Source organism: Chlamydotis macqueenii, chromosome 3, assembly GCF_036417535.1.
Source record: "Chlamydotis macqueenii isolate bChlMac1 chromosome 3, bChlMac1.mat, whole genome shotgun sequence".
NCBI lineage: Eukaryota > Metazoa > Chordata > Aves > Otidiformes > Otididae > Chlamydotis > Chlamydotis macqueenii.
In genome coordinates, this window is record NC_141558.1 from 10,104,082 (window position 1) to 10,115,334 (window position 11,253).

At 41.2% G+C, this 11,253-nt stretch overlaps 1 protein-coding gene across 2 annotated transcripts in view; it reads left to right on the forward strand.

Moving 5' to 3' along the window:
- Positions 1 to 8,520, forward strand: part of LDAH (lipid droplet associated hydrolase) — a 131,838-nt gene extending 123,318 nt beyond the window's left edge. For both annotated transcript variants that reach the window (XM_086745642.1, XM_086745641.1), the window contains exon 7: positions 5,376 to 8,520. In XM_086745642.1, coding sequence (XP_086601768.1) covers positions 5,376 to 5,567 — 192 coding nt within the window. In that variant the 3' untranslated portion in view covers positions 5,568 to 8,520. The remainder of the gene's footprint in view (positions 1 to 5,375) is intronic.
- The last annotated feature ends 2,733 nt before the right edge of the window (positions 8,521 to 11,253 follow it).

Genomic DNA, 11,253 nt, shown 5'->3' on the forward strand with positions numbered 1-11,253 from the left:
TCTCATTATTTCGGGGGCTTGACTCACCATTTTTGAATGCTTAGGTTGGCAGCGGTTTTCTGTTGCTGGTTTGGTGGTTGCGCTGACTCAAGATGTCTTTACAGCCATGCACAGTCCATAGGAAGATACGTACTTTACAGATCCTTGCAAATCATATCCCGTTGCCTCTGGTTATATGCGGTTCGTTAATTCTGCCTGCCTGTGTGCTGCAATAGCCAAACTCCTGATGTTAAAATGGGGACGAGAACATCTGGATTCTGGAAACTTTTGTTTAAATATGTCTAAAATGAGCCTGTCTTAATATATTAGGAAAATAGGTAACATCCTAACATCTGTATCTTTTGTGGCTGTGGTTGACATAGGCAAAGAGCGCAGACGTTTTGTCGTTCAAAGGGAGACCCTCAACACCACAAGTGACAGCCGATCTGTCGGGTTTCATAGGCCCTGTGCCACCATCTGGATCACTGAAAATTTACACCTTAATTGCAATCCTTCTTTTATATTTTATTGTGTAATTTGTTAACAGGGAAGCATTTTGAAAGCAATTCTGAATTCTGTTGCCAGTTTGTAATTGAGAAACATGTATGTTGAAGTTTTAGATTTTGCAGGTATACACACATAGACACACAGAACCCACACCCCAACATCTGCACGTGAAATACACAGACAAAATAACTGCAGCATCAAATAAAGTTCCCCAGGTCTTCCTGTTATAAAACTGTTCTTAGTTAGTTGGGTATAATGTACCCAAACTTTAATTGCATATATGACACAAGTGTCTATCCTACCGTGACTGCTTATTTTTTATTTCAGTCCAAAGAGTTCTACAGTGTCTACAAATAAGACTCAGGGGAAAATGTGTTGTTTTTTCATGGTAACAATTCTTGGCTTGGAGAAGGAGGTTATTCATTCCAGTGCAGAGGAGATACTTGCTGAGCTAGTACAGAGGGAACTAGTGAGTGAGGGGTAAACAGAGAGGTGGAGGAGGAGGTAGGAGGAACCAAAGGCTCCATTTGTTCGGCCAAACTAGGCTTATGGTGCTATCTGAAGGTGGTGGATTTGAGCTACCCAAGCAACACTGACGTATAAGACACACGAGCTGTCTGCAGTGGAGACCAAACAGGATATACTAGAGTGCCAGTCTTAAGTTGCATGAGATCACAGAAACCCTTTTCTGCTTGGAATGGAACCTAACTTTCCAAAATCTTACTGTTCCTGTTCTCAGCAGGTGCCTTTGGCTATGTTTGTCTTACAAACAGGAGCAGCACAGTAGAAGAGAATTTGTAGAGATAAGTGGTGAGGACCTGATGTTTCCAATGTAGGCATCTCAGAGGGTTATTACTTTAGCCAACAGTTGTGTGATCCCATGGACTGAATGTTGATTAGTAACTGGAGCTCACTAGGTGTGATCCTGAAGAGCGTTTTTGCCTTAGTTTCAGCTGAAAGGAGTTCATGCGCTCTGAGACTACTCCATGATGTGAACCAAAGCAAGGTAAATCTGGACAAACATTACATTTGTTTCAAAAGCACACCACAGATCCAACTAAATCACTAATTTCTGTGCTGGACACCCCCAGTGTGACACCCAGCAGGAAGATGTCCCATGTTCCTCTGGCAAGAAGCTGACAATGCTGCTTCTTTCAATTGCACCATCACCTTAAGGGACAGAGGCCTAAAGGAGCAGATGTAGAGGTGCTGGCACTGTGTAGGTGCCACATGTGAAAGACCTGGGTTTTGGTTTACCTCCTTGAAGTCTTGTCAGACTGTATACACAAGCTCTGCTAAAACCAGTTGATGTTGCATTACCAAGCATTTCAAAGTTAGGGAGCACTGATCTTAATTCAGATGCCTTTTATGTATGCATCAAGAGGTGGTCTTTCATTAAAACATCACTTTTCCTTTTTCCTCTTTCATTAACCAAAAGAGCTGCATAATAAAGGAGGCAGCAGGATGCAGAACTCCTACCTCATTTGGGGCAGAAGCAGTAAAATGCCTGTTGAAAGAAACAAGGAACTATATGAAGTAAAAATGGATAGCTTCATGGTAAAGGCACCCAACCTTCACATCCAAGAATGGGCTGTTGGTGAAGCTATTAGTATTTTTCATAGATGGTCACAGTTTGTCCTCAGTTTTCTGGGTATCTCATTTAAGACCTTGAAATCCATTTTACAGACAGATAGATGGTGTTTCAGAGCACTCACAAATGAATCAGAATGGTTTGGGTTGGAAGGCACACTCAGGGGTCATCTAGTCCAACCCCCCTGCAAGGAGCAGGGACATCTCCAACCAGATCAGGTTTCTCAGAGCCCCGTCCAACCTGGCCTTGAAAGTTTCCAGGGATGGGGCATCCACCACCTCTCTGGGCAACCTGTTCCAGTGTTCAACCACCCTCATTGTAAAAAAAATTTCTTCCTATTATCTAATCTAAATCTATCTCCCTCTATTTTGAAACCATGAAGTCCAGGAGTGCTGTCGTGTGAGTGTAGTCAATACTGTGTAATGCTGCACATACTGGAAAACCAGCTGTAGGTATTTCAGACTACACTACATTTCAAGTTAATGTATGTAGTTTGACATTATTTCTGTGTTCCCCATCTGCAAAGTGGATATTAAAACGGCCACTAAGGTGTTGCAAAACTAAATTAATAAATGTAAGCATGCAAATCCTGTAGTGGCATGTGCCAGAGGAATGCATATAAAAAAAAAAAAAGTTCTGTCTGTAAACCATGAAATATTTAGTAAATAAATCTTCAGACCACACATAGAATTGAAGACAAAAAAATAGTCAGATAGCAGCTCATCAGCTGTACATCATCCTGTCAGTGGATTGAATGAGTCAAGGGTCATGCAATGAAAAATTAAACCACAATGCAAAGATACCAGAGAGAAGCTAAGAATGCATATAAATCTTTTGTTTGGGCACTTCCAAATCTGTGAGTTCTCAAGTTTGCAACTCTAGCTGGAGAACAGCCCATTTCACAGTTCTTGCAGACTAAGTCAAGTATTTTGTCCATCTTTGCAAGTGTAAATGACTTTTCACCTTTTTCTAAATGATTATGTGGTGAGACCCTATGACGAGCCTATCAAAATACCTAATAATTTCAAGGACTACTCCATTAAACTGGAGTTGCTCCATTTCTTTTTTTTTTTTCAGTTTCATAATCTTTATTTTTGTATCTGTTGGTGACAGAGCCTGGGGTTAAACATGATTCGGTCAGATGTTTGGCTTTCAAAAAGCCTGAATGCAGCTGGCCATTTTACGTTGGCTTTTTTGAAGAATTTTTGCTAGTGTGACATCCTGTGATTTATGAATTGAAGGCAAGATCAAAAGATATTTTCTGCTAAAGTAAACAACACACCTTGTTTCCAGAAATTAGTGAGTGACAAAGGAAACCAATAATGTTTGTTAATATGGGATGGTTCGATGTTTTACATATAAGTACAAGTACAACTTGGGTTTGTCTCTATGCAACTGAGGTAGTATATTTTGGATACAGCCAATCGTCAGTAGTGTCCAAGGTTTGGGTATGCCTCAACAAGAGAAAAGTGAGTTAGACAAAATCTTGTAACATTTTGTGAAACACGATCTGGGCTCTTAGCCCCCGTCTGCTCCGGTGGGTGCATTTATTTATATTCCACATGGCTACAAAAATGATGGAACTGAAGATCTTTGTGATGAATGAAAACTGCTTGTCTCTTAATTTATGTTAGCGTTGCTCAATTATTCACTGAATTACAGAAATGAAATATGAAACAAATGAGAGTAATGGACTTGGGCCAAGCTCTGTGTGTGATATGTTGAGCAATCAACATCATTCTGCTACCTGCATTCAAACATTTTAGCATAAAGAGTCCTCATCATTAATCTTGTTCTTATACAGTTTTAAATCCATAGGTTTTTACTCTCTCCCAGACAACTACTATCCCTTCAGATACTTTATAGAAATCATAAAACATAGCTATAGCATGCAAAGTTGATATGAAAATGGAGGGAAATGATGACTTGGGAAAGAGTGGCGTTCAGGATTTCTAACAGAGAGAAAAGACTTCACTGAATGTGATATTTGCCTGGAATTATTGACTTTTGTGCTTAGGTGGGCCCTGTAGCACCTGCTTCACGTATGTCATTGAACAAGGTTATCAGGGCAAGATCAAAACAAAATGGACTTCGATAGAATTTTAGTTCCACTTTACAACCGAAAAGAAAATTAATGATTGATCTCTGGGAAGTACCTGTGCTCTACACAGGCAGCACTTCACAAAGGTAAGATAGAGAGTTGGGATTGTTGAGCCTGGAGAAGAGAGTGCTCTGAGGAGACCTTATTGCGGCCTTTCAGTACTTAAAGGGGGCTTTGTAGGAAAGACTGGGGGAAACTTTTTAGCAGGGTCTGTTGTGATAGGACAAGGGAAAGTGCTTTCAAACTAAAAGAAAGTAGATTCAGACTAGATATAAAGAAGAGGTTTTTTACAATGAAGATGGTGAAACACTGGAGGAGGTTGCCCAGAGAGGTGGTTCATCCCTGGAAACGTTCAAGGCCAGGTTGGACAGGGCTCTAAGCAACCTGATCTGGTTGGAGATGTCCTTGCTCCTTGTAGGGGAATTGGACTAGATGACCTTTGAAGGTCCCTTCCAACCCTAACCATTCTATGATTCTATGATTATAACTCCAAGCAAAAAAAAAAGTTTTGCTTCTGAGAATGACCATTAATTGCTGTTATTCTAACACAACTGGGTGAATCACCTCTAATTTACATCTAACATGAAGGTTAAGAAAAATAGATGCTACTCCAACTGGCCCCAACCAAGCAGGTGATTTGAGATCACACCTAATAGATGCCGGTAAGACTGAGCTACTCACAAATGTGGAGTAATCTCCTACTTTGTCTTAGTTTATATCCAGAAGAAAGCCATAATGGCTAGCTCCTTCAGCTGGCACATAGCATCAAGTTTAATGGTAGTTTTGCTGTTTGATCAAATAGCTAGAAAGCTGACATGGAAAACAGCTAATAGCTAGGGAAAACACAGCAGCTTGCCTAGTTAGGGCTGGATTCCATGGATGACTAAATGTTTTGATCCATATAACAGATTTCTTAGACAGACAGACTTCATCAGCAGATCTCTGCTTTCAGAGTTAAGCCTGTATTGTCCTCCACATTTTTACAGGTGAGGAAACTGAGTCACAGAGCATTTAAGTGTCTTAATCATAATTACAGACTTGGAAACAACCAAGAACTACCAATTTGCTATTCCTTACAGTATACCTTGGGTCATGAAGCATCGCTTACTTCCAAGTAATTCATTGCTCTTTGTTTGGATATTGGTTGCTTTATCAGTAACTTTTTGAATTAATGGTTTGATATGTTTTGATTTCCAGCTGATTTTTTACTATGGAACTGGAGACAGTTGGTGTCCACAGCATTACTACGATGAGATCAAAATGGATTTTCCAGACGGGGACATTCGACTTTGTGAGAAAGGGCTCCGCCACGCGTTTGTGCTAGATGCCAGCAAGGAGATGGCTGCCATGATCACAGACTGGTTACAGGATGATCTGACCAAATTATAAACACAACTTCTGTGATTAACAAGAAAATGATGTAATTATTTTGTGAACGTGTAATTTTTTGTGAGAGAGTCTGTCCTATTTTTTTCTGTTTATTATAGATTATGGCTTGTTTTCTATTGAGATGTTTTAGAGAAAGTTAAAGAGAGACTGGCTGGTCCAAAGTATAGTTTTATTGATTCAGTGGTCCTGTGTCTTCAGGACTCTGCAGGACTTGGCAAAGGGTGGAATATTTATTGTCTGCTAGCACTCTAGACAGCACTGATAGTAGATTCACTGGCTACAAGTGTACCCGAGTTACTGCCACCTCCCTCACCTGCTGGAGAACTGCCGGGGATGGGTTTGGGGCAGCCCAGCTGGTCTGCTTTAGAAATAAACACCAGGCTACTTCGTATGGATAAAAATCCACCTGCGGATGGATCCTGGCAATGGATCCTGATATGCTGTGAAAGGTCTGACCCTCTCCGCGTGTCTTATCTGTCTGTGTAACCCTGGCGCACGACAGACAGAACAGCCCAGGGCCCCAGGACAACCCTAACGTTGTCTCCTCCAGGTCAGATGGGGTTGGTGGTCAGTCAGAGCTCAGGCTGAGTTCAGGAGGAGTACAAGTGAGGTGTGTAGATGAGGTGTGCAGTTTCTCCAAATCTCAGAAGGGGTTTAGGGTGCTGCCAGGACTCCATGGGGCATTGAAAGTACCATAAGGTAACTGTGGCTGCTCAGCGAGGGAACACATATGCAGCTCTTGTCTGGAGCATGGCCAAGTGTTTCATTTTTTGATTGTCTGTAGAGAAGGTAAAGGATGCTCGTCAAAGTGCCAGTATTAAAAGGTTAAAATGGATTGCAGAATCCATATATAACTACTTATAGGTGGCCTAACTCTCCTAACAAATTCCATGAAAATGGTGCTTGCTCAGCAGCTTTAAATTAGAAAAGTCCACTGTGAGAAAATGGCGATTACTCTGCCATGGTTGGACCCCTGAAATGGCATGAAATGTTACTATTGAGAACCAGATCCTTGGTATAGCACACTGCTGACAAGTACACTGTTCTTCACATTTGTTCATCCCTCTTCTTTGCAGATAGCAAGCAACAAGAAAAAAAATCCTACCCGTTGTGATAACAGAAGTTGTTACAGGCGATAGCTAGAAATTAAAACAATGTAAGGGGAACAGAGCCGAAGTGTAATCAGGAAAAGCTTTCTAGCCATGAACCTGTGAAATAATCTCCCTGTGGTGTTCATAGAGACATTTATAAATAAACAAAACACTACGGAATATAGTCAGGGGAAGTCCTGCCCTTGCAAACAGAAGAATTTAGATGATGCAGTGCCTATCTAACTTACATGATTTATTAACAGTTTTAATGTGGTACTAGAGAGAATGGTACTGGAAAACATTCTCTGTGATGCAAAAGGACCAGTTAATTCCTTCCTTTTCTTAAACAGTTATATAAACACTTTCCACTTCTCTCTAAATCCCCCTTGAATCACTAATATTTAGAGCAATTTGTAGTAGAATTCTGTTTCTGGATATTTTGGTCTAGTTTTCAAACCTGCAGACAGACGGTGGATTCAAGTGACCTTCTTCGCACCAGAAACTGGTTTAGCTTTTGAGACTAGCCAGTGGCTTTTCAAATTACACTGCCGTGTAATGAAACAGATCCTGAAGCCCGAGGCAGAAATGTTGAGACCACAGTTGCAGCAGCATGGGGAGGAAGCAGATACGTTCAAAGTGAAGGGACTGTGCCCGTGCAACTGATTCTGTTATTGGAGAGTCATGGGACTTTCCTCCTTTCTAGAGGGCCATATTCAGTCATGATCAAAACAATTCTTGTGCTCACTTTGGAAATCCATAGCTCTGTGTGTGTGTGTGTGTTGAACAGGCCCCAGATGTTGGCATGCATTCCTGTTGGATGGCTTTATGGGAGAAGCTAAATGCGTCTCTTGGCCTAGGTGCTCCCTGTGGCAGAGGGAGCGGTTGTGTGTTCACATATGTGGAGGTATATGTATGTACACGTATATACACATGCACATGTTTGTATGTTAGCAACATTAAAAGTACAGTTCACTTGGTTGTTTTGGTTTACACATTGATCTTGTTGAACAAAACAGTTGTTCTTCAGAGTATATGGAATCAGGTAGCCGAGCAGGGACTCTGCTTGTAAAAGTTCAGCTGTTGTAGTGGATCTTCTGAGGACAGAAAAAATCTTGCATTAACCAAAGATGACAAGCAACTATTAAAGCCTGGAAACTGAAGCACTTATGAGAAGCAGTTGTTTACAGTGCATTATTCGTATACTTTGTATGAGGAATTAATTTAGCAATACTTGTACTTGACTTGTGTATTCCTTTTATACAAATGTTGATCCGTTATAATAAATCCTACTGACTGCATTAAGACCTAAACTGAGATTAGGTCTGGTCAGTGACGACCAGATCTACTGCAGGATAATGCCTTACGATTTTCTTAAATGAATTTTCTCTAAGATTATCAAAACCATAGCGATTCAATTGCTACCTTCCTCCTAGAAGCTGTTACCGTAAGGCTAAGATCTGAAATTTTGCTACTCTCCTCATTGCAAAAAAGTTTGGGTATAGTTTTCACAGATTTCCTAAGAGGAGTTCTTCTGAAGCCTGTGGTGTTCACCATGACCACAGGCAAAGAGTGTCAAACGTGCTTATGGTCGAAATGTGCCAACTCACCATGAAAACACAGTGTGGTCTTGCCTACTTCAGACTGTTTTAGAATTCTTGGGACACCTATCGCGAATTAATTGACTGTATGCAGTAGCACCTAATCTCTGTCATTCACATTTGTGCTTAATTCTTACCACGCGAGTAATCCTGCTAGCTTCAGTGCTGTTGACTCATGTTCAAGTGTTTTGCTAGGTCGATACCTTTTATGAAAACGTACACAAATCCAGTATCAAAAATAAAGACATTTATTGTAAAATACAACTTGATTCTATATTTTGATAACTTGTTTATCTCAGTTCACCTTCTTTATTACTTCATGCATGCAAAGTTTACGAAAATACTTGCAAACCCTCAGATTTCACATGAGATGTAGACATCTGCTAAGTGCAGAGAGAATCAGTGGGTGGCAGGCACCTGACTCATTTAAGCATTTTTATCCAGAGCCACTCCCAAAATAATCAGTGTTTCCTCTTGCTCCCTCCAGCTCTGTGTTTGCAGCGTTGAATGAGCTATAGAGTGTGTGGATAAGTGAAGTCTGTCCCTTTAGGAAGCCTGATGAGTGCTTGCCCAGTGTTTATGGTGAAGAATTCAGGGTCTGACTCCAAGCTAAACACCAGTTTCTTGACAGGAGACAGATTGCATACATGAGCCACAGCAGATAGATAATCTGCAGCTGAGATCATTTACGTATTCATTTTACAGAAAAATGGGTTTATAGGTGCATCCACTCCCCTCCCTTTCTTTGGTCTAGCTAATTGCCAGCAAAGACTTTAAACAAGATGTTCAACATTATCATTAATGAAGTCCCTCAAACTATTACTGGGTTTGGATAAACTCACTAGACCCAAGAGACTTTACTCTGTGTCACAGGTCACACTCAGACTCCCAACTGCAATAAGTTTCTGAGTCCCTTCACTTGCAGGCAAATATTCTCTTTCCTGGCACATTTACAAAATAAGAATCCAGAGAGTGTTTGTGAGTGACCAGGAACTATTAAAACATCATACACTTCTGGAACAGCTGGTGGGGTTTCAGTACAAGCAGCAGACAAAGCAGTAAGAGTAGAAGCAGCTGCCAGAAGCGATCGTTGCTCTCAGTAGCATCATGCAGAAGTTATGAAGCAGGCTGACGCATGCTCGGATGCAACAGGCAGGGAGAGATTTAACGAGCGATGTGTTTTCAGGTGCTTAAGCTGATAGTAAATGGACTAGGCTCTTCCATTCTACCTGCTGCAGGAACATACTTGCAGGAAAGAAGTTGTGTTGTGGAAAGTAGTTTGGAGTAGCTAATAAAATACAGAATGTTGTTTAAAATATCTGACTCGCTCTGTACCTGACTGCAGTGTTTGCCAGTCAGACGCTCAAATGAGATTTTTTTTGCCGTCCTATTTGAAACAATTCACACTGAAAGAGGCAGTCGAAGGTGCCCACCATTTTCCCAGTTTATGAACATCTTCAACAAACTCACCTTAAGGTCTCCAAGCTCTAAAATACACTGTGCTTCATATATGAAGATAAATTCTTGTGTATGATGCCTTGGAATTGGTGAAAAAAGGCTTTGCCAGTGTCAGGACATAGCTACTCCTTCTCCCTAACGGGGCCCTTAAAATTTGATAAGGATCCCGCTATTCCATTCTTACTTGTTAGAAACAGGAATACCATTTACAGAATATAAAGGTTTTGAAGTGCAGGAGGTACTGCAAGTCATCCAATGCCATCCTGTCTTCCTCTGTGTGCCTAGCCCGAGAGCTTGTGCCAGAAGACCCCTCAGCCAACAAGACCGTAAATGAGCACGTGAGGATGCAGGATACAGCCCGAAAGGTGGCTCGTGCTTGGGATGTCACTCAGTGTACTGCTGGGAGCAAAAGTCAACATGCCTCACTCCAACTGAGCCACATGTTTGTGGGTGTGCTTAAGATGAAGGAACAGCCTAGAAAATACCAGTATTCTAAGAATTAATTTTTAAATCCTTTTGGCAAACTTCTCATCAGTTCTCCATAACTTTCTCCTGTTTCTTGAAATCTGAGGTTGTGCTGCTGTGACTGAAACACATACCTGATGCCTTGAAGACTCCTGTGCTTCCAGATGTGCCCTATTCCACATCTGCATGTCCACAGTTCTGTGTGCAATAGGGATGTAGTTGGGGCAGTCAGCCGTACTACCTTCACTTGCTGTCTCCAAGGCTCTTTGGTGATGTCCATTGCTGGAGCACATGCTAAAGCAGCTCACTCTCCCTGAAATTTCTGACTTTGCAATATGCCCTAGTGAAAGCAGATGAAAAAAAGTTGTAGCTAATTCCTAATTTCTTCCATATTTCCAAAGGGGATGTTTTCACCAGACCTAACCAAATCGGCTTCCTCTCTCACGGGTCTTCCCTCCACAAGACTGTGGCTTTGGGGTCACTCTGCGGGGACCACAGGGAGCTGGGCACCTGCAGGGGCAGAGTCCCATCAGGACAGCTCTGTGTAGTCACAAGCATGATGGGAGCAGGGGATATTCTCCCAGCTCTCACGTTTACATCCTCAATACAATGTTTCTGGGCCTCTAAAACTTTCTATACAGCTCAGTTGAGAGAATCCTGTTTGGTTGGGTAGCTACTGGTCAAAGCTGGTGAATTGCATTGAGAAACACAGGGAAGATAAGGGATGTACATTTTGATGATAAATCCATTACAAACACTGTTCTGTGATTTTTTTTTTTTTCCTTGGAAAACACCTGAGGTTGCCAAGGAAGGCAGTGTAAAATGAATGGCTTTTTCATTTTTGGTTTTAACGTCTTAGGTAGCCCAGGAATTAAAGGTGGCTTACGCAGGTTGCTGTGAAATGAGCCATCTGGTTTCGGGACACAGGCACAAGTCTTGAAAAGAAAAAAAATCTTGCAGAGCTCTATTTATCAATAAAATATTTAATAAACTTATCTGTACAAAATATTTAAAAGGTTATTGAAGAGTATACAAGAATACTTATTTAACAAATATATACTGCTATATAATATA